This window comes from Silurus meridionalis, chromosome 3 (genome assembly GCF_014805685.1).
Source record: "Silurus meridionalis isolate SWU-2019-XX chromosome 3, ASM1480568v1, whole genome shotgun sequence".
In the NCBI taxonomy this organism is placed as follows: domain Eukaryota; kingdom Metazoa; phylum Chordata; class Actinopteri; order Siluriformes; family Siluridae; genus Silurus; species Silurus meridionalis.
Window position 1 is genome coordinate 17,504,637 of NC_060886.1, and position 22,181 is coordinate 17,526,817.

Sequence of the window (22,181 nt, forward strand, 5' to 3'; positions counted from 1 at the left end):
AAAATAGAAACGTTGAAGACTAACACTAAAACCTATAATGTTTTTGGGAACGTCCACTTGTTTTTACTCTATGTACTGTATGTTTGGTTTGAGTAGACATGACCTAGGTCTAGGTTTAGCTAAGTTTGGAATTTTTTTTTTTTTTTTAATGGTCAAGGCAGTGTCCTGTGCTGCATGTTTTGTTTTTACCTAAGCAGCTCTTTTTCTTTCTCTAGTGTGTTAAGCATGTTGACAGATGTTGATTGCTGCAAGCAGTAGGTCTGAAAGGCTGGTAGCATGTTGACAAACTCCAAAAAGATTTCTCCAATGCATACAGTGAGCAGATCTTCATCTCCCTACATGTTTAAAACAGAGAACACTTAAATTATCATACAATTCCATGTCCCTGGCCTGCATAATGATGATAAGGCAACATTTCTAGAGCAAATTCGATTCAATATACCACAATAAAATGTTTATATATATATATATATATATATATATATATATATATATATATATATATATATATATATATATATATATATATATATATATATATATATATATATTTATATGCCATATTACTGTATGCCATATTACTGTATATTTAAAAAAAAAATGTCTGGTATCCATTTTATAATCAATGCCCAATGTGGAAAAAAACTTGTAATGCTGGAGTGGTGTGCTGTGCTCCCACCTGATCAAGTGCTTGGTCAATGTTGTCTTGCAGATGCTCTGTGAACCTGTCATTCACATCAATTAGCTCCTGCACATTGCTGAAGACCACAGTCAACTGTTCAGCTGTGAGCAGTCCTGCACTCTGCATGGGAAAGTAAAACTCTTCCTTGATGATGCGCAGATCCTCACCATAACTCGTCTCGGTGTTGAGGAACTCTAGAATGGCCTCCTTGCGCTCGGTTCGTAACTTTGAGCATCGCTCACACATACCTTCCTCTCGAGTGGTGTCTCGGTGGCCACAGTCTGGGCATGGCCGCTGGGTCTCCCATGTTTTAAACAATTCGGAGGGCCTCTTCCAGTTTGGTGCCAGTCCTGACCCAATTCCACTGTCCACTCGCTCTACTTCAGCCCCAGCACTGCGGCGAGACCGCCGTGGTTCCTCCTCATCCTCACGCTCATCACTCAGCCCCACTACACCACTGTCGGCACTCACACTGCTTACTGTGCTCCAACGGTGCTGACATGCACGGCTCACACCAAGGCGTCCATTCCGACCTTCTCCTCTAGGTTCAGAGTGGCCCCTAACTGTGCGCATACCTGAAACAGAAGACACATATCCAATGTTATAGTTTGTTTGTCCATGATTTGTGCGGTTTTTGTCCCAGTTTATCAGCAGGACACAAAGAACTGCTTGAACTTATAGAAGAAGGCACACACAAAAGAAAAGTTCCCCCAGGACAAATGTGTTTGATGGAAAGGAAGGTAGTTTACCCTATGGGCACTGGGTATAGAGGCAGCAGCACTGCACTCTCAAAATCAAAGGTAATAGTTGCTAAAAACATGTCTTTGTCAAAAAATGACTAAAGTGAGATCCTAAGGTTCTGAAAAAAGGCTCAGTGATGTTAGCAGTTTAAAAGTTTAATTAAAAAACAATGAAAAAAAAAGACTTTATCTATGCATGTAAAAAGAAAACATGCACTTATTTCTCCTAATTGGTTCTAGATATAACCAGTGTATATAAGCAATTGAAATCCAATTAAAGAGTATTTATTTAAGAAAGTGCTAAAGGGAGAAGAACTGCTATAGGTCTCACCACTATCTCTGTCTCTGCGTTGACTGTGGAGACGTGCAGCAGCAGCGATCTTCATCTCCAGCTGCTTGCGTTTGGCAGCATCGGTGGGCATGGGGTCACTGTAGTGAGGGCGCAGGCGACACCCACGCTGCGTCCTCACCGTTCCAGGCGACTCATAGGTTGCATCCGAGCTGGATCGCCTGCATCCTGACCCAAAGAGCTTCTGAATGGATAACAAGCCATCAGTCAGTCATCCATGCATCACATGTTCAATTAATTAGTTAGTATTGACTGGTTAAAGGATGAAAATAAAGACCACAGGTGGAGTGCTTAAAGAGTATTAATCAGAGAGGGATCAGAGTAAGATTAAAGCTCCCCCTGTCTAGCTAGCAGAAACAGCAACAACTAGCAGTAACAAAGATTTGCAATATATATTTTTATTACTTGTTTATTCAATGCATGAATTACATTTATTGTATTGTTGTTTACATCCATTGAGCTTTTTTTGTTATTTTGTCCTAAGGATATGCAAATATTTGAATTCAGACTGCAAAACGTTAGAATGCCACAGCTTGCATTAAATCTATTACAGTGCCCCTAACCCTAACCCTAGACTAAACCCTTCAACGGTGCTGATTTACAGCAACTGACCTGGAGGTTGAAAGGTCCTAAGATTGACAAAAATTGTAGTCTGTGGACAGACATGCTTTTAAATTATTGATAACTTCTCAGAAATAGTACATTGTAATTCACTAATGCTGACCTCTAGAAGCCCTGGCCGAACACTTGACATAGTACACCAACAAAACATCAAGTAAACCAGCTACTGAATAAGCTAGACCAACACAGATATGTTTCAACTGCTATCAGTGCCTGAGTAACAAGACACCACACGTGCAGGTATCATCCAGAATAAATAATGATGTCGCTGCTATCGTAATTAATAGCAAAACAGTGATCCACATGAGCCTTGATGCAGGTAACAGAGCTGAGATATGCATGATGCCAGGTGAACGCAACGATTCTCAATTCCACCATCCTAATACAAAATACATGAACTAATACAACCAAAGGAGCGAATCAATATTACCTCTATAACCTTCCAGCCAACAGTCACCAGAGACCGAATGCCTGAGATGCATTGAACAACCAGTTGGCATTATAAACAGAACGAGCAAAGACAGATGCACACCCACACAGACAGCGTTACGCATCCACACACTCGCAGGCTTGCATGCAAATAAAAGGAAACCAGTTACCAGCATGAAACCTGCCTCTAATCCTGTAAGAGAGTCATTCTGAGCAGCATGGAGGTATGCACCACTACATGTCTGCAGTTGTCTTTGCTGTGCAGCAGCATGTGGAGCCTCATCTAGTCCCTGTGCATCTGTGACACAGCACTCCGCAGTACACGGCTACAGCCAGAGAAGGAGCGGGTCATGATGAAGAGAAATAAAGAGCTCTCTCTCTCTCGCGCTCTCTTTGTGTGTGTATATGTGTGTGCTCATGTTTGTGTGTGCAGAAAGGGGAATTGCCTTACGCATTCTCTTGGCTCTTCTCGTCCAGTAGCTTCACTGCAAGCCTCCTGTCTGCAGGCCGACGTTGTCATGGCAACGCAGGCAGACTGACACCCAGGCTGGGGACTGGTGATGTCAGTACCGTTGTGCTGGTCATGTGACAGTCTGACGGGGGCTTTGGCGCTGATCTCTGCACTGCAGCTGAGGAAGGAGGACAAGGAGTAGAAAGTAGGGAGGGGGTGATGAAGGATGAGAAAGGGAGGGTAAGGGATCTATTAAAGTGAATTTATGATTCCTGCCACCTCGCTTTCTCCTCTACAAGGAATGTGGCTGAGCATCCCCCATTTTCTCCAGGGATAGTGGGCACCAGGCTTCAGAGGGGCTGAAGAGCAATTAGATGCTTCGGTTCACTTTAGCACCTGAACTCACAAGATGTGCAGCCTTTTGGCTGATCATTTAGATTCCTTTGTGTGTGTCTGTTTGTGTTGAACTGTGCTGGGTGTATGTGCTTTGTGTACAGGGTATGTAAGATGGAAAAAAAAAAAAATTCAATTTCGTTAAAACATTTTTTTTTATTACACCCTCTTTTACAAATGACATTTGTGTAGTCGTATCACATTGATCTCTATAGCAATCCTGACCCTTGATTAATACACTTACCCTTTTCCCTTATTTTCTTGTCTTCCCCATTAGAATCTGCATTGCTGATGCAGAACACGTCATAAATTTGTTTTGCACGTAGATATGATTTTGTAATACTGCTGACAGCACAACCATAAAGGCTGAATCATAATTTTGTACACATATACACTTTAAAAATGCATATGAATACAAAAAGTCACGTATAAAACAACTAATTTCCCTCCTAAAAATGCATACCATTTCAGCTGCAAATCAAATAAGACATTTTTATTTGAAGTATTAATAAAAAACTGATATGAATCTATACTGACAAGATCTGGCGAACGGATGCATGTTTGGATTATACAGTATATACAGTAAATGCATGTATATTAGATGCCTGATACACACTCTCTACATTGGAGTTGGAAGGCAATTCCATTGATGTAGTGTTTTTGACTAGTTTTCACTCAATAAAAAATTTTGTAGCATTTTGAAAACAGCATTCCTTAAAATGCCGTAATTGTAGTACAATAGCACAGTGCACAGCACAGTACTTACACTAAAAAGTTCCATCAGTCACCCAAAAATCCCATTTTTTTTCTAGGAATCTAGGAAGAACGATACTACCAAGTGTTTAGGTTTTTTTTTGAGCCTCTGAAAGATCCCCTTTGAAAACCTAATACCATTAACTATCCAAAAAAACCTATGCAGAAGCCTTAAACTGATGAACTATTAAGGCAGCTCTGTAATATAGATGGCACTGGGAAAACAAAAATTATACTGTGATTTTTTTAGTCAGCTCATGTAAGTCCATGGCACTTGTACAGTTGAAGAAGCTCATCATATTTGCATGTTCAAAATTGCTCATTTTGTGGCTAAAGCAAGCACATGACAATGTCCAACTGTCTCTTGAAAAGAGAAATGCATCTGGACAGAATACATTTGCAGCATTTAGCACACATCCTTATACAGAGCTTATTTACAATAATCTTATTTATACCACTGAGCAGCTAAGGGCCTTGTTCAAGGACCCAGCAGTGGCAGCTAAATAGTGGTGGAACTTATGGTCTTCTGATAGGAAGTTCTACATTTTAACCACTGAGCTACCCCTTGCCAAAGTATATTTTGTTTACATTTATGGCATTTGGCAGATGACCTTGTCCAGATTGAATTACGTTTATCTGATTCTAACAACTAAGCAGCTATAGGGTTAAGGGCATTGCTCAGGGGCCCATGAGTGGCAGCCTGGTGGGGCTGGAATTTGAACTCACAACCTTTGGAACCAATCCAAAATCCAATGCCTAAACCATTAAGCTACCACCTTTATTATGTTTAACCTAAACTACTGAAACAAAATAGTTATCAATCATTTCACCAACAAGTTTACATTTATCAAGCACATACTGTTGGGCATCCTACAGTCACACAGAATTCACTTTGCAATTTAAAAGAGTACCATGACCACTATTTAATTCTAACAGATCTATAGGAAAAAAATGATCAATGTCACCCTCTTACCTCTTCTTTATAAGGTCCAGAGCTGATCCAAGGAGGTCCGTCTTTATCTTGTAGATCTTGGCTCCATAACTAGACAAATCTTTCCCATCCAGGAGTATGGTAGGACAACAGGCTGATGTCCCCTCTGCATTCTCCCTGTTGGGAGGGAAAGGGACCAGTGCAGGATCTATACTTTCAGAGCCTCCTGCTTTGTTAGTCTGCTCTTCACCTGCAGTGGTACTCGTGGGTTGCAAAAGAGAGCGTGGTGCAGGTCCTGTGCAGATTGGGGCATTTAAAGCTTCTTCAGTAAACCTGCTGTTACTTGACTCTTTCCCACTAGAACCACATGGATGAGCTACATCAGTACAGTTGCAGTTTTTCCAGATTTCTGTGTCAGTTTTGGCCCCAATATGTAATCTGTCTTTAACTTTCACTTCACAATTTCCCTCTCTGCATTGGCCTTCCTGTCTGGCTACTCCACTGGTTGATGCAGTTGAAGAACCCAGGCCTTCACCACTATCCTTTTGCCTCATCCTCTTGAACTCTTCAAATGTTGGAATGTGCAGGCGACTCATAGGAGGTCTTTTCCTCTCAGGTGCAGACTGGGCAATACTGCCAACATGCTCTGAGGTGTGTGACTTGCTAAAGTTGGCTTCCTGGCTGGAAATGAGTGCTAGGTTAGGAGTACTCCTCTGCCTGTGAAGCTGTAGCCGACGCAGCACCTCCTGCTTGATTTCCTCTGGACTGGTAATACGACAAGAATGCATTTCTTTTTTGCCATTCACCTGTCCTGGAGATGACAGATGTCCAAAATGTGATGCCATCTCATGATCGCTAAAATAATTCAGAGGTTGAGGTCGAAGGGGCTTGTTAGGCTCAGCCACACGAGTGCTTTGAAGGCGAAGTTTGTCTCTCAGGCCTTTCCGTGCATTGCCATTCATGGCCCAGTCCTCCACAGCAGGAAAAAGCCACTGAGGAAAAAGAGGCAAGTCCTTTTTCATTAGCCCTGGCCGAGGATAGAAAGCCATGTTCTCAGCGGAGTGCATCATTGTGTAGAGCTGTGATCTCTGAGAAGTTCCATCATACCATTGACTGCTGGGGGTGCAGTGAAGAACAAACTCACTCTCCATACTTCTGTAAGTGTATAGTCCAGGGTCTGCATTCCAGTGCAGATTTTCCAGGCTACGGTAGAGTCGATTATTGCCCGAGTTGACACAACTCTGTGAGAGTTGCCCTGCCCTGCAGCTGGACTGAGACTCTGGCTGTTTAATTGGATGCACATTGCTGGTGGAACAGTACCTAAGACCCATGTTGCTAAGGAGGTTGTTGTTGGGTCCTGCTGGATAGTGGTTCACTGGTGCATCTAAGTTGATGCATGAGGAGTTTCTGTGTTGAGGGAAACCAGATATAGGGGGGCCAAGGACAGAGAGCGGTTCTGGCAACTCACTGAAGCAAGGCTCCAGGTCCATGCTGCAGCCAGCAGGGGAAACTGCTGGGGAATACTCACATGGCAAAGGGTCTACGTCTGGCATGACCACAGCAAGAGCTGCCATCCATTACACATAGGTGCTGGGACCAAAGCCCTACAGAGATCAAAATAGAAAAAAACAGACAACGCATTGAGAATCTAATAACCAATTTTGTTAAACCTCAAGAATGATCAATGATCCCCAAAATCTTAACAAACTATAAAATATTGTTTGTAGACACTATACATTTCTGTGTGTAAATACTCTTTTTAATTAAATTACTTTTATCCCTGTTTAATTACATTAAAATCTGATTGCATATACATAAACAACATATAATGTTTAAGAATGGCTGCAGAGGATGCAGTAATATTTTAAATGTTCAATATAGTATATTCACATTTATTTTAACTTAACAAACATGTTCTGCACACAGCAGAGAAAGCCATTGTTTATGTTCTGGCAGCAAAATAGAATTTGCCCTATTAGACATTTTCAAACAATATAAACAAATGAACTATTTAATTACTGGAAGCCTGTTATAAGATTAGTCAGAACAGTGTTCTTTTTCTGTTTATAGAATATTGTGAGTCTGGCTTTAGCTGCTGGTGAGCAGGACAATGGAAAAAAAAGGGGTAACCCTCTGTTAAACAAAAAATCCACATCTTTTCAAAATAACCCAATACAATTATAGAAATTATGTTGGTAGCTAGCTTTAAATAAGTCCAGTTATTGAGTGCTCCATGACAAATTGATCAGTTTATTATTCTGAAAGATGACATGCTTTTGTTAATATTTTCTCTATCCTGATTGAAAATGAGGCAATGTAAAGTTGACAGCCATGAAGAGATACTCTTTTTAAATGTTCTTAGCGATCATTAGACAAATGGATGGAAAGGCATGGATTAACGAGAAGAGCACTGCTTACTAATTATATCTGTAATTAGTATAAATTGCCTGGGTCCAAGCAAGATTTCACAGATAATATTACATACCAGGCATTTCAATGCATGAATCACAACAATACAATGGTGCGAAGACAATCCGGATGAAATTTACTTCAGGAATAATCTACCCTGTAAGGCTTGCCATAGATTGAATGCATTTCTAACTGATGAAGGCAGGAAAACAATAGATATGTTCAGGTGTTCAATTAAAATTTGGAGCCAGTTTAATTAACCTGGAACTACATAAGGCCTTTTGGCTAAGCAAGACTCCCTTACTTATACAGACTGATATAAAAATATAACATTACTTTTTGACTTATTATCTTTTTAAATATCATATCTTTAAATGCAAAAACTCTTTGAATCTCTAAAGGTGGCACGTTGTATCTGGCCATGTTCAAAATCTGCTGATGTGTGAACGAGCATGCTTGATTAGCATAAGGATATTGGTTCATGAGGATGCAGCACACAGCTCACTTCACACAGAACACACCCTGCTGTCTCTGCTTATGGCAGGCAGATGCTCATTTTCCATTTTTAACTGAATCACTGTAGACACACTGTAGAACCAAAAAGAAGACACTCACTGTGTATAATGGCCGATTACAGAAGAAAAAAAACAACAAAGCTCAATGTCAAAGAGTTCTAAGTTAAGAGAGACTGCAAAAAAAGAGATGTCAAATATAGAATAGCTGGGAGGAAAATATTGTGTAACAAAACTAAAATGTGTTATATGTAGTGTACAATGTAGTGTACAACTCATTAGATTACTGTATTTGTTGAATTATTCACCTTTAGTGACAGTTTAACAAATTTAAGGCATTAATATTGCATACCAATTCTCTGTATTGTTCATTTCAGTCTCACGTCAGCTATAGTGCCTACGCCACCACCATGTCCCCTTACTGTTCACATTTCCCTTCACTAATAATACACCACATCGTTACAAGATATTCTAGCTCACCGGCAATTCCTTTAGAAATGGTCTAATTTCTTTATCATCCTCGCATTGGTTAGAATAACAGTATCCTTACTTTGATGAGTCAGCTCTATGCAGAGCACTGTTTTTTTGTGGTTTTTTTTTTAGTTATTTTCTCAAGCCTAGCAAATTTCTTAATGAGCTTTTTTTGTTGTCTAACATGAACAGATGTACCAGTACAGTAGCCTCTGCTGACTGAATGTATTTATGACAGTCCCACGTACCCCATTGTCAGCAAATCTCAGAGTGCAGCTGGCATCAGCCTTTGGATTTTCTTCTCTTTATGTTGCCTCCTCTGATTATATCTTACTCTGTTCAAGGCAGATGAGCAGATATTTCTGTGAACAAAAGTCCAGCCAATCAATACAGACCTCTACAAAGGTATTTAACAATTTTACATTAATACCAATGCAGTGGTAGACGAAGTACACAAAGCATGTACTTGAGTAAAAGTAGAGATACATTAGGTAAAATATTACTTCAGTAAAAGTTCCTTTAAACTTTCACTTGAACAAAAGTACAAAAGTATCCAAGTACTATGATTTATTATGGCTATGACTTATTTTTATTACAAGACTCTTGCTTAATCAACTCAGATTATGTGAAAAGACTCTAATGTTACTCTCAACACACCAATCTAATAATAGAATGATATTAATGTGTCAAACATCGATTGGTATCTGTTATAATTATCATGAGCTGAAAACCTTATTTTTAACAACTTAAAAAAAAATCATGCAAACAAGGCCATGGGTGCTGTGGCAAGTTGAAGTCAGGAGTTTATTCTATCATTTATTCCTCTCAAATGATCACTCAATTACAAATGACCCTAAAATGTTTTGCAGTATAGCAAGCTGGCAGAAGTACAAGCGTTACTTACAACCTCACTTCACCTCACTAGACCAATAAAAAACGTCATTGTGCCAGAATGCATTCCATAACCTTTATCTGACATTTTCAGCATTTGTACTTGGAAGATGCACATAATATTTAGAGATAAGTTTCTAAAAATGTTACATTGGCATCTGAATACATCACATGCATTTTCCTCATTCCTGTAACATGGCAGTTGCTGACCTCAGTCATAGTACAGCAGACTTTTTAACTTACTACATCATTTTCCATTTTCTCCTTACACACATTAATTTGTTATACTGTATGTTATAGTCTTGTGATCTTTCACTGATCTGTGACTGTAAATGCCCCTTTCTCTTGATCAGACAGATATATGTGCAGGACTCTAAAGGACTTTCACTTTTAGCTATTCTAGGCAACAGTGGATTGGTTTCTGACACTCACTGCTCCATGAAATCTGGAATCACATGGAAATTACACCCCATATGATCAGAAAACACATTCGATTGCTTACATAAGCTTTTCTCCTTTGCTCATGTCTATACTGAGAGTCTGCTGATGTTATGTATTAGGCAGCTATCATGGCTGGAAATAATGAATGTAAATTAGAAGTTTGTCAATTATGTTCAACAGAAAGACAATCTTTCAGACAGAAGACAGAAGCAAGAAAAGACAGGTAATAAAAACACCGACTGAGCATATTGCTCATTAGGCAATAATGATGTGATAATGATATGGCATTTCAGAACACCTCTACCAATTTCTTTAAAGAAATCCCATGTGTGATAATTATAAAAGTATTCCCCTAAGATAATTACACAGCATACAAGTTTCCAGAACATCTACAAATGTAAAAAATGGACAACAAGGAATACTTTTTCAAGTGATGATGTGAGTAAAATCTAGGCAGTTACAAGGAACAAACATCTGTTGTGCCTACATACTTTTATGCACTGAACTGCTGCTACATGATGATTGGCATATTGGATAATAATACATTGAAAAATAATAACCATCTGTTGTTATTTAAAAAGTCATCAGTAAGGGTATAACATTGCCATGTTGCCTATTCTTTAACATTTATTATTAGCCCTAAGAAATCTGATACAACCGGAAATCTTTTGGAAATTCGTGAGAAGTATTGATCGTTTGGTTTCTTTCTCAAGTGACTTGATGTAAGTGGACAAAAGAATACCTTAAACAGTCACCATAACCTCATTAGTTCTGCAAAAAATAAACACTACAGGCTTTAATCTAGAGGTACAAAAGGATAAAACAGGATAATCACATTAAAGTGAAATAAGAGAGTCATGGATGAACATTTCCAGAACACATACAGGGATTTTGCTGTAATTTTTTGGAGTTGACATTCACATATACTTCCTTTCCTTCTTTCGGCTGCTCCCTTTAGGGGTCCCCACAGCAGATAATCCGTTTCCATACTACTCTGTTCTATATATCTGCCTCTTTCAAACCAACTACCTGCATGTCTTCCTTCACCACATCCATAAACCTCCTTCTTGGTCTTTACTCTGCACATGTCCAAAACATCTCAATTGGGCCTCCCTCACTTGGTCCCTAAATTGTCCTCAATTGCTCCCTTTAATAAACTCGTTTCTAATCCTGTCCATCCTCGTCACTCTCAATAATGAAAATCTCATAGCATTTACATATACATATCACACAAATATCTATCTCAAATTCTATAGATTTGTATTGGATTTTTAATTTTTTTAGAAAACAGTCTAATTTCCATATTTCTCTTTAAATCCTGACATCTTACAGTCACATCTCATCAGAATAGACTTGAGATATTCAATTAAATGAGGATAGCTATTTGCTATTCTATAGTGTTAAATATATTTGTCTGCCTTCATTTTTTTTAAACACTTTATCTTCTGTTTAAGTTTGTATTGAAGGTTTGATTTGTGTCCTTCTTGTGAAGCAATTTCTTTTTTTTTGTATTGCTACCGAAGTGAGATAATGTAAGCAAGCTCTGAACAAATTCCAGAGTTTTTATAACATAAAAGGAATTTACAGAAAAAACACTGCACAATGTTGCTTTGTCGCCTTGGCTTATCTGGTAGCTTTGCTTGCATTAGCAGGGTGCTGTTTTTTGAAGTTAAACAAGTTCTTAAGAGTTCAGTCCCATCAGTGAAGCTATTGAAAGTCGCCCAGCAAGATTTTTGTTTGGTGCCAACAAAGAAGTACTTATAGTGTTCTATAATTTGGCAGCATACTGTATATAACAGGTAAAAGTCTATGTTTAGTGTGTGCAGGTGGTCCCTATATTGCAGTATCCTACAGATCGACATATCTGAAAGGCTCTCTACAGCCAGACTATACTCTTTTAATGTGTATGGGAAATACTGATGTTTTTGTCATCCCAGTATTAAAAATAACTTAAAAAATAATTTTCTCCTGCAGCCATTTGTCTCAAGAGTATGCCACATACAATAAGCATCCACCCAGTTCCCTGTTAGTGTAGCACTAGAAAACTGACATTTCTTTCCCTGCAGCAAAATGCATGCAGAGAGCCTTAATGTATACAAACAGGAAATTCACAGGAGGAGCAAAATCTGTTCTCTTTGGCCCCAACCTGGGTTCACCAACATTCACTGTGGCACATAATACACCATGCAAATGTAGACTATCTGGCAAAAGTACTGACAGCTTAGATCTTACCATGCTCCAGGTAACTAAGATTTGGCTCTTCATTACTTCTTCAAACAGTTAATGTAACCAGTAGAGGGGTGGTGGGTGTTAGTATTTACCACTCAAATGTTTATGGTGAATGTTTCATGTCACTTTGCTAGTTTAACTAGTAGCATATATTTACATGCAAACATGAGGTGAGAAAACTTACATGATCTCATTTGACTTTCCACAAGATTGTGTAAAAAATGTGCATTTAAACCTGTACAAGTTTATAGAAAGTTTTTATTTTTTTTTTATACCATTAGACAGTATATAACGATAGAAGCACCAAGGTACTAGAGCAGGCAATGTTAGAGAAAACACGTTTGTCAATATATCAGTGGATTATATTGATCCCGTCTGCCTGTTTGTTGGTGGGGTGTTTAATTAATGACGACTGCCACAATCTGACAGTTATCACATGATTTCATCAAGTAAAGGTGAAACAGCCACATGGTTAAACTCCAGCTATAACTATGTAGTGAACCTGAGCCCCATATAAACTATTGATTGTAATGCGAATTATAGCTCTTTCTCTTTTGGGCACAAGAGATTGAATGTGGGACTGAAAATAGCATGCAATCCACACATCTATTATTAAAATAAATGTGATTGAATGTGACTCAACCTACTATGGAGCATTTTTAAGAAACAACAGCATCAAAGCCACTTTCTGAGATGTATGCTTTTATTGAGTTGATTTCTGCACTGATATAGAGGAGTAAATGAACTGGCCAGATAATTGACTTTTAGGCTAATGAGTACTGGGCCGCTGCTATCTAGAAGGCGTTTCCTGCTAAACTCGATACTCATACTGTGAAATATAAAGAGGGTCAAGACAAACAAGACACACTCTAAGTGCCGAACAGTGTGGTTCAACAGACGGGAGACAAATTATAATAAAAAAAAAAAAAACTAACAGCTGAAACTGCTTTAGTAATGTTTTGGGACAATGCTTACAACTCCTACATGACTTTATACATGCACTAGAGACAAAGCACTGTTCTTTGATTAGATTTTTTTACATGTACTAGGTATATCCTGTAAAAAAAATTTAATAAAAAAACTGGTTAGCCATCATGTAAATTATCAGTGAGGGGAATTTTCTATTGATTTGCAGTGACATTTCCTTCAAAGAGGACATCTACGAACATCCCTACTTCCAGGAGTTTTTCCTTAATTTCTGTATCTATGACTAAAAGAGACTGAAAGAAAAAGAGACAAATAAAAGGTGAAATAGGGTGTAGTACAGACTTTCACAAAGTTCTTAGAAGACACTGCATGAAAGAGGGAAATAAAAGCTAAGTAAGAGAGTGGGGATTGATTAAGAGTGGGAGTGGGCTGCGAGGTATCAAGAGAAGCAAAAATCTGAGCACAATAGATAGAGAAACTGGAAAAAGGAGATGAGAATCGGTCATCTCAGAAGAGGAGTACTGTTAATAAACAAAGGACTGGTAATAAGGCTGGATTACACTAAGGAGCAGATGGCTAGATGACTCATTCATCACTGGTAAATGAGACCTTCATGAGAGGGAGGGAGGACCAACCAGACTAAACACTACCCTTACCTTGATGTAATCACTCAAATATAGCTTAAAAAATATTCCCAAATAGTATAAACCTGATACAAGTTTTGATCAGTCTTCAAAACACTAACAAGCTGCTCAATTTCCCCATCAACATTCATCAGTAACAATGCTAACATCTTGAATATCCTTTAATCTACACCCCAAGTTAAAATATACATATCATCAGCCATATTCAGCCATATTTAAACAGCTTCAGGGATAAGGATACTTTGGAATATCTGAATTCGATATTTTGCAGATTGAGCCAATGTACTTGAAATTCTTCAGCAGAGATTTGTTAATTCCTTTCTCTCTTGTCCTTGTTTAAGCAAGATTTTAGGATACTCAAGGTCATGTCTGTAGTAGGTACATTTCAACCATGGCATGCATTTATGCTAATAAATGACTAGAGATAAAGCCATAAAACAGTTCTATCATGCCCTATAGCCCTTAAGGTAGCTGTGCACTACACACACACACACACGCACGCACGCACGCACACGTACACCAGTCCTTTGTTGTATAAGTGACCTGAGATGGGATCAAAGCAGCGGCCTTCATGTGATGGTTGTCCTCATCATTCTGGGAACCAGCTGACCGCTAATGGGCTTTCATATGAAGGTGTGGAGGTGACAGCAGGAGATGAGAGAGAGGTAAAGGAATGAACTGAAGGAGGGGGAGCAACTGATCAGTTGCCATCTCAGTGTATTTCAGACTTTTTTTTTTTTTCAACAAAGAAAACAAAGTCTATCTGGGAGAGAATTATCTTTCAATGTTCTGTATTTCAGTGTTCAGTTGCCATTGCCACACTGACTTAACATCACTTCACCCATTACAGCTATGTACATATTGCTATTACAAATGATTAGTAAATTGGAGAATTTGTGAATGCATCCCATCCTTTACACTTTTCCCTCTACCTGAACATTTGTCAATAACACATTAACTGTGTACATTTTATTTAGCAAAGAAAATTCATGGTGACATTTCATATAAAATATATAATGCTGCACTTTCTTTTTTTATGTCACCCTTGCTAGAGACCTCAGGACATTATATTGACTCCTAAAATAATCTGTTAAAAATAATTAAAATAAAACCACCCCTGTTTCCCAGCCAACCGCTTGGGCTATATGAATGTATTCATCCTGATGTGTGTTCCTACCTTTGTTGCTACGTGCTAAGTTGCTAAGTGACCAATATTTACACAAATTTGTCGAAGAGTATAAAGGGAATGATGCTTCTGATATGGGATCCTATAAAGCACTGTGTCACTGCATGCAATGATATAAAGACTGTCAGGGTTAATTAAAAATCTCTGAGAAAATATTTACAACTGTGTATTTTTATTTTATTTTTATTTTTTATACTGAACTCCCCCTTCAAAAGAAATTAAAAGTTAAAATGCTGAAAAGGCAGCAGAAAACCACTTCTAATCAATGCTGGGAATGAACATCCACCCACATGATGTGACAAATGATTTATGAAAATTCATTATGTCTAGCTGCCTGTATACCTGCAAAATACTCCTCAGCATAATAATCTTATAGCCATTGTAATAGCGAATGCCTTCCTGATACTACAGAATGCAGTGTGCTTGTTTCATTTAAAATCATCTACATCTGATCTAGATCTGATCTATTCCCAGCCCTCTTGCTCTCTTTTTTTGCCTCACAGGAATAAATAATCCAATCTTTCTGGGTCTGTTTTTTATGTATGTTTTCCCCTGTCCATACTGGAGTGGGAGCATTTGAGCCATCATCCAGAGAACCTGGACTGGATTATCAACACACATTTACATACAAGCACACATAAATCAATGAGATGTTTCATTTAAGCAAATGGAGGCTTTCTATTGACGCTGTATCCGTTGTAATGTGTGAATGGGCTGCAGTAAAGCTTTTTAGCTTGTTAAAACTAGAGCACTAAATGTGGTGAAAAGACTGACCCCTCACCCCCCATCGTCACGACAACAGAGTGGCAGGTCAGTGGAGCACGGCTGCACAACTTCTCCAAGCAGAGGCATCATGTGACAATGCTGAATGTACAAACTCAGCTTCATCCTTTCTGCCTCACTTTCTTTTTTTCTTTTCTACTCCTATCTTATCTCTCTGTCCAACTGTATAATCTGTTCTGAATGCCAAAAAAAGATCTGCATTTTTTTCTTTTTCAAAATGTCATTCTATTTCACTTAAGGCAAGCAATGTTCACACCAGGTTCATCAGTGACCTCGATCATTAATTAGACATTAAACAAGCAATTACAATTTCTTAGAATAATAAAACTATTAATAATGAAAATCATTTAGCCAACACCTTTATCCCTCAAGGCTGTCAAGAATCAAAAGATGAAAATGAAACACAATTGTAAATGGAAAAAAATCCAATTACCTGTTACTGAAGTTCATGTAATTCATCAGGAAATATCCAGAATTGCTGTCTCACCCCATGCTCCTATCCAACACACAGATGCACTAAACAACTGAACTATGAACGAAGAAATCTCCCTATATCGTTTGGGTGAGTGAGAGCGCAGTGAGGTGTGTTCCACTCTGATGTGAGATCAGCATGTGAACGCTCTCAGGTCCTCTGCTATTGTTACAGCAGAGAGCTCTTCACTGAGCATGCTCCAATACAGCCGTTGGCATGGGAACAACAGAAACACAAGGCTGTCCAAGAGGACCTCGGAGCCACATTTACCCTCTTTATCTCCCCCACCTGCTATCCCATGAGGGCATTCCTTGTTTTTGTCTCTCTATTTTTTTTTTCTGTGGGACAAACCTTATTTGTGAATACTGTGAATGAGAACATGTCTACCACAAGCTGTATATACAATATTATTATAACTGGTAAAAGGTGCTGTATTCTGTGGTAAAAGATCCAATCAGTTATCTGCTGGTTTGTGCTTTATTCTGGTGGAAGCCTGTCCGTCTGCATTTTTACTTACAACCAGTTATGATCATCTTTTTTTTCAGGAGGGCTGGTATTTTGGCAATATTTCAATCTGCTTTAATATTTAATGTCTTTTCATTTTAGCCCATTTAATCTAACAGATTAATGATGAGGATCATGAGCTCTGAAAATAATGAATAAATTATGGTAATCTGAACCATCCTATTGATTCCCATATTGCATAAAGGCACAGACAAGGGACTGAAAGGGAAATCTCAATGCAGCTTAAAAAGGAGTATTCCTTTCTTTTTTTATGGAATGCACCAAAAACAAATATGTCCACTATAGGAACTTACTGCAGGATGCTGCATCATTCCTCTGGACCCTTATGGGAAAGCTTACATCTTTTTACTGGCTGTGCAGTGCAACTGCAGTATGCTGAGCCATATGGGGGGTGGCTAATCCTCTCTGCTACCACATTACATTACTGGCAAACTAAAACTAAACAGCTTGAGCGTGTGAATAAGATATCAAACTGAGTCTGTCAATGTCAGGTTCAGTGTGACTGAAATTAAATCTGGCTGAGGGTTTTCCTTATTGTTTGTATAAGCGTCCATTATTGTTTCAATTATACAAACAATACAGAATATAAGTAGGGCTTTCAATAGCCCATTCTACTTCTCTGGGGAGACTATATATTTTAGATATAGATATGTTATTTTTGCAGAGATGCTGACTGGTCTGATGTCAGCAAAAGTATAAAGCAGCCTGTTTTTTGGTTTTCACTTTGATTTCACTACATATCAATAATAATAATAATAATAATACTAATAATAATAATACTAATACTAATACTAATAATAATAATAATAATAATAATAATAATAATATAAAAAATTAGGTTTTTTAAACATCACAATGGAAAATGCTTTTAGAAAGTGGGAGAAAAATAAAGCCCGTACCATACCCACATAGTCATTAGGAGAACACTTAAAACTCTATACAGACATTAACCTGATCTCTGAACTAAATTAGGGATCTTGGAGCTCTGAGGTTCCACCACCATGCCACTCTTGCAATTTTTAACAAGCAAATGTACTGTTTGGTAGCTATTATCACAATACTGGCCACAATAAAGTCCACAATTTTAAAATAAGCACTAAAACAAAACACATTTATTAATGTTTGTGCTATATGAACACCTTGACAATATCAGATACAAGAGGTTTTGTGCAGATATATGTAGATAATTTATTGATATGGTTAAAAAAACCCTGAAAACTACTAAAAATGATTTTGGTCAAATGAACATATTACATTTTATAATGTTACTGTAAAGTGTTTGTACTTATCATGCAGCCTCAATTGCAAAATAATTTATATGTTTTACACTGTACAGCTTTATGCCTCTGGACAAGGTTAAATGTCTCTAAACATATATTATGTTTTATAGCTCCCTTAATTTTGTACAGAGCTTTCAACTTAACACACTTAAATATCTGTTCACAAGCTCATAAATGCATCAGCTGTCAATATAATTGCACAGAGGGGTCCAATCAATTTTCCACAAGGTCAGATTTATGAAAGCTGCAGAAGGACAAAATACAAAGTATACTTTGAGTTGACAATCCTCGCTGAACCCAAATGAATGACAAAGGTAGCTAAACAAAGTGCTAGCGCATATTCACACAAATCCAGTCATTGTTAGGTACATCAAGACTCCAGTCTTCAAAAGGATTCAGCACATTCTGCTGATCACTTCCTAAGTCTATTATATTAGAATCCTGAGGTGAGGTGATAAAACATGATTGATTAATGGCCTTGGGACTGAGATGGCCCATTACAGAGCTCTAACACATGTGGCCATGACTCAAAGGAAGTAACATAGCTATATGGGTATTGCCATCACAATAACAAAGACCATTTCTAATTTATGAAGGCGCTACCACAATGTTAATAATTTATACGCAGCTCCTCACGGCAGCCATGCGGACATCTACAAGTCTAAACGGACAAGAAAATTATTTCAGTGAATAGCTCACCTACTGTTTTTTATCCAGTTCTATATCTTCTATATGAAATCAAGGTGCAAGTGTTAATCATTTCAAATAATTTAAAATCTCTTAAAATCTCATAACCCTAAGCTGAATTTAATTTCAAATAATAATAAAAGCATACAGTATACAAGCAGAAACTCAGCTATGATATACAAATTTAGCCAGACTTCTTGTGTATGTCAAACACTGTCCATCTCTGCTACCAGATTAGATTTTAGTAGATTTTTTTGGTAACAGTACTTTACTTCACTATTATTTTTTGGACAACTTTTTACTATCACTCATTCATTTTTTTTACACAAATATCTGTACTTTCTAATTCTTACATTTGCAAATCAGGCTCGTTATTTTAGTTTTTATCTATTTGGTGACATTTTTCATCTCATTGCGTGCCTTTTTTAGCCCATCAACCTATTTCCTGTCATTGCGTGGCTTTTTCAACTTACCACTGGTGTATCATTTCCTGGCTCTCCCACACCACAAACATAGGCTAGCCTACAAAGCTAAAAACAAACAAGGCAGAAGGCAACAAGTCAGCGATCTAAAAATGACTCTGAATAGAGACATTCCTGTTCACCTAATTATCTCTGCTTGTGTTCTATATGGTGGTTGTTTAGCCTGCATTAGGTAACAAAGTTTTTAATTATTATACAGTGCATCAGGAAAGTATTCACAGCACTCCACTTTTTCCAAATGTATTATATGTTACAGCCTTATTCCAAAATTAAATAAATTCACTATTGTCCTCAAGATTTTACAGTCAATACTTCATAATTACAATGTGATAGAAGTTTGTTTGAAATCTTTGCTAATTTATAGAAAAAATATTTTAAATCATATGCACATAAGTATTCACAGCCTTTACCATGACACTCAAAATTTAGCTCAAGTGCATCGTGTTTCCACTGATAATCCTTGAGATGTTTTTACAACTGGGTTGTAGTCCACCTGTGGTAAATTCAATTGTTTGGACATGATTATGAAAGTCATACACCTGCCTTTATAAGGTCCCACAGGTCTCTAACAGTGCTTGTCATAGCACAAACCAGGCATGAAGTCCAAGGAATTATCTGTAGACCTCAGAGACAGGATTGTATCGAGGCACAGATCTGGGGAAGGGTGCAGCAGATTTTATGCGCATCGAAGGTCTCAATGAGCACAGTGGCCTCTAATCATCTGTAAATGGAAGAAGTTTGGAACCAACAGGACTCTTTCTAGAGCGGGCTGCCCAACCAAAGTGAGCGATCAGGGAGAAGGGCTTTAGTCAGGGAGGTCACTCTGAAAGATGGTCACTCTGATGGTCACTCTGAAAGAGCTCCAGCATTTCTCTGTGGAGAGAGGAGAACCTTCTAGGAGAACAACCACCTCTGCAGCACACCACCAATCAGGCCTGGATGGTGGAGTGGCCAGATGGAAGTCACTCCTCAGTAAAAGGCACATGATAGCTCTCCTGGAGTTTACCAAAAGGCACCTGAAAGACTCAAACTAAACAAAATTCTCTGGTTTGATGAGCCAGAGAGATCTTGAGAGATTATGCAAAGAAGAATGAGAGAAACTGCCCAAACATAGGTGTGCCAAGCTTGCAGCATTATACTCAAAAATACTTGACTGTAAATAGTGCCAAAGTTGCTTCAACAAATTATTAAGGAAAGGCTAAATACTTATGTACACGTGTTTTTTATTATTTTAGATTTTTATGTTTAATATATTTTTGCAAAGATTTCAAACACACGTCTTTCACATTTTGAGAAAAAAATATGAATTTAATCCATTTTGGAATATGGCTGTAACATAACAAAATGTGGAAAAAGTGAAGCGATGTGAATACTTTCCGGATGCACTACATTAATATGATTTGAGGTCCAGTTACCATTGTGACACTAAAACAGGTAGTAGTAATGGCTACTTTTTCCTTAAGTATGTCAGAGCCAAAACTTCTTTACTTTAACTTGAGTAAAAAAGTGTAGTCATTACTTCAACTTTTACCAGAGTATTTTGAAACATTAGTATCTGTACTTCTACTTGAGTGAAGGATGTGTGTATTTTTGCCACCTCTGTCTGCTACACTAGAGCTCAGGCAATGTTAAACAAGTAATTTTCCCCCAAAAAGCTTTTGCATTAAAATGAACAATACATTGTCAAAGTGTAAATGCAATAATTTAGTACAAATTATACTCATCTAAATTATATTTATGTAAATGTACCTAGATAAAGAAAGAAAAAAGAAAACATTATTTTGGCTGATGCAAGATATTATAGAACCTGCCTACACAAAATCTTTTGTCATAATATCAAGTCATAAATAATATACAATCTCACATTTTGTTAGGATGTCTGATAAACTACAGCTGATTGCACTGTGGGTGTAAAAAAAACAACACACACTGGCACAATTTCAGGAAAGGCAAAAATAAAATGAATAATAAATAAAGTTTTTTTATATTGTTCAACAGTAATCACAGCATCGGAATGGAGGTGTTTAATTGCCTACAGGTATTGAGTTTTGCACTGTGCTGTTTTTATGGTGGATTAGCTGCGCATTTGGCAGCAATTTACCCAGAGGTATGTATTTGACATGCAGTTCTAAATATTTAATTGTTCTGTAGTGAAATCCTTCCCCCATGCCTGAACAAAATTAACTTCTTGAAATCCCAGACAGAGATAATTTTCTCACATGAATAATTCTTTAACGTATTATATACAATATTTTATATTTGTAAATGTTACATGTTCACACAAATTGGTGTAACTAAACAGTGCAATTTCAGGGCATGATAAAATGCTTATTTACATTTTAATTTTAAATATAGTCACATTTTATTTATATAGCCATGTAAAACGAATGAGCACATGTAATACATTAAGAAGACAGATGAACAAATTGGTTTAATTATATATATATAAATACATAAGTGTGGAAAGTTGAGCTTGGCAAATGGTACTGCAAATAATATGTAAATTTAATCGAGCATTTTTTACACCACAGAAGCACAATCTGATCACACAAAATTGCTCTAAGCAAACCTTACCATTGCACACCATTGTTAGCAAATGAACATAATGACCCAATTATGTGCTGCCCCAGCAGCACGGAAAGTTTGATTAGTACACTGATGAAAAAGACAGACACATATCGATATTTTTTATAATGTAACAGCCCACATTTACACATGATGAAATAAATATTCTGTAAGCATATAAATAATAGATAAACAATGAGTTATTTGTATAGTCCACCATTTCTCTATTGAAAATTCCAATTACACAGATGTAGGTTTGCTCAAGGACACATCCAAGCCACTTAAATCCTCTCAGAAAGACAAAAGGTCCAATCCCAGCAAGATATCA

The 22,181-nt window shown here is 37.5% G+C and overlaps 1 protein-coding gene across 3 annotated transcripts in view; it reads right to left on the minus strand.

Moving 5' to 3' along the window:
* Positions 1–22,181, minus strand: part of si:dkey-91i10.2 (uncharacterized protein LOC555224 homolog) — a 31,622-nt gene that overhangs the window by 3,711 nt on the left and 5,730 nt on the right. Inside the window, exons 1-7 of one of the 3 annotated variants that reach the window (XM_046844773.1) lie at positions 16,276–16,429; positions 8,990–9,103; positions 5,392–6,953; positions 3,273–3,450; positions 1,754–1,955; positions 680–1,257; positions 190–335 (exon numbers count right to left, since the gene is read on the minus strand). In XM_046844773.1, coding sequence (XP_046700729.1) covers positions 190–335; positions 680–1,257; positions 1,754–1,955; positions 3,273–3,450; positions 5,392–6,923 — 2,636 coding nt within the window. In that variant the 5' untranslated portion in view covers positions 6,924–6,953; positions 8,990–9,103; positions 16,276–16,429. Of the gene's footprint in view, positions 1–189; positions 336–679; positions 1,258–1,753; positions 1,956–3,272; positions 3,451–5,391; positions 6,954–8,989; positions 9,104–16,275; positions 16,430–22,181 lie in introns of those variants that run through there. The other 2 variants (XM_046844772.1, XM_046844774.1) reach the window with 2 other exon arrangements.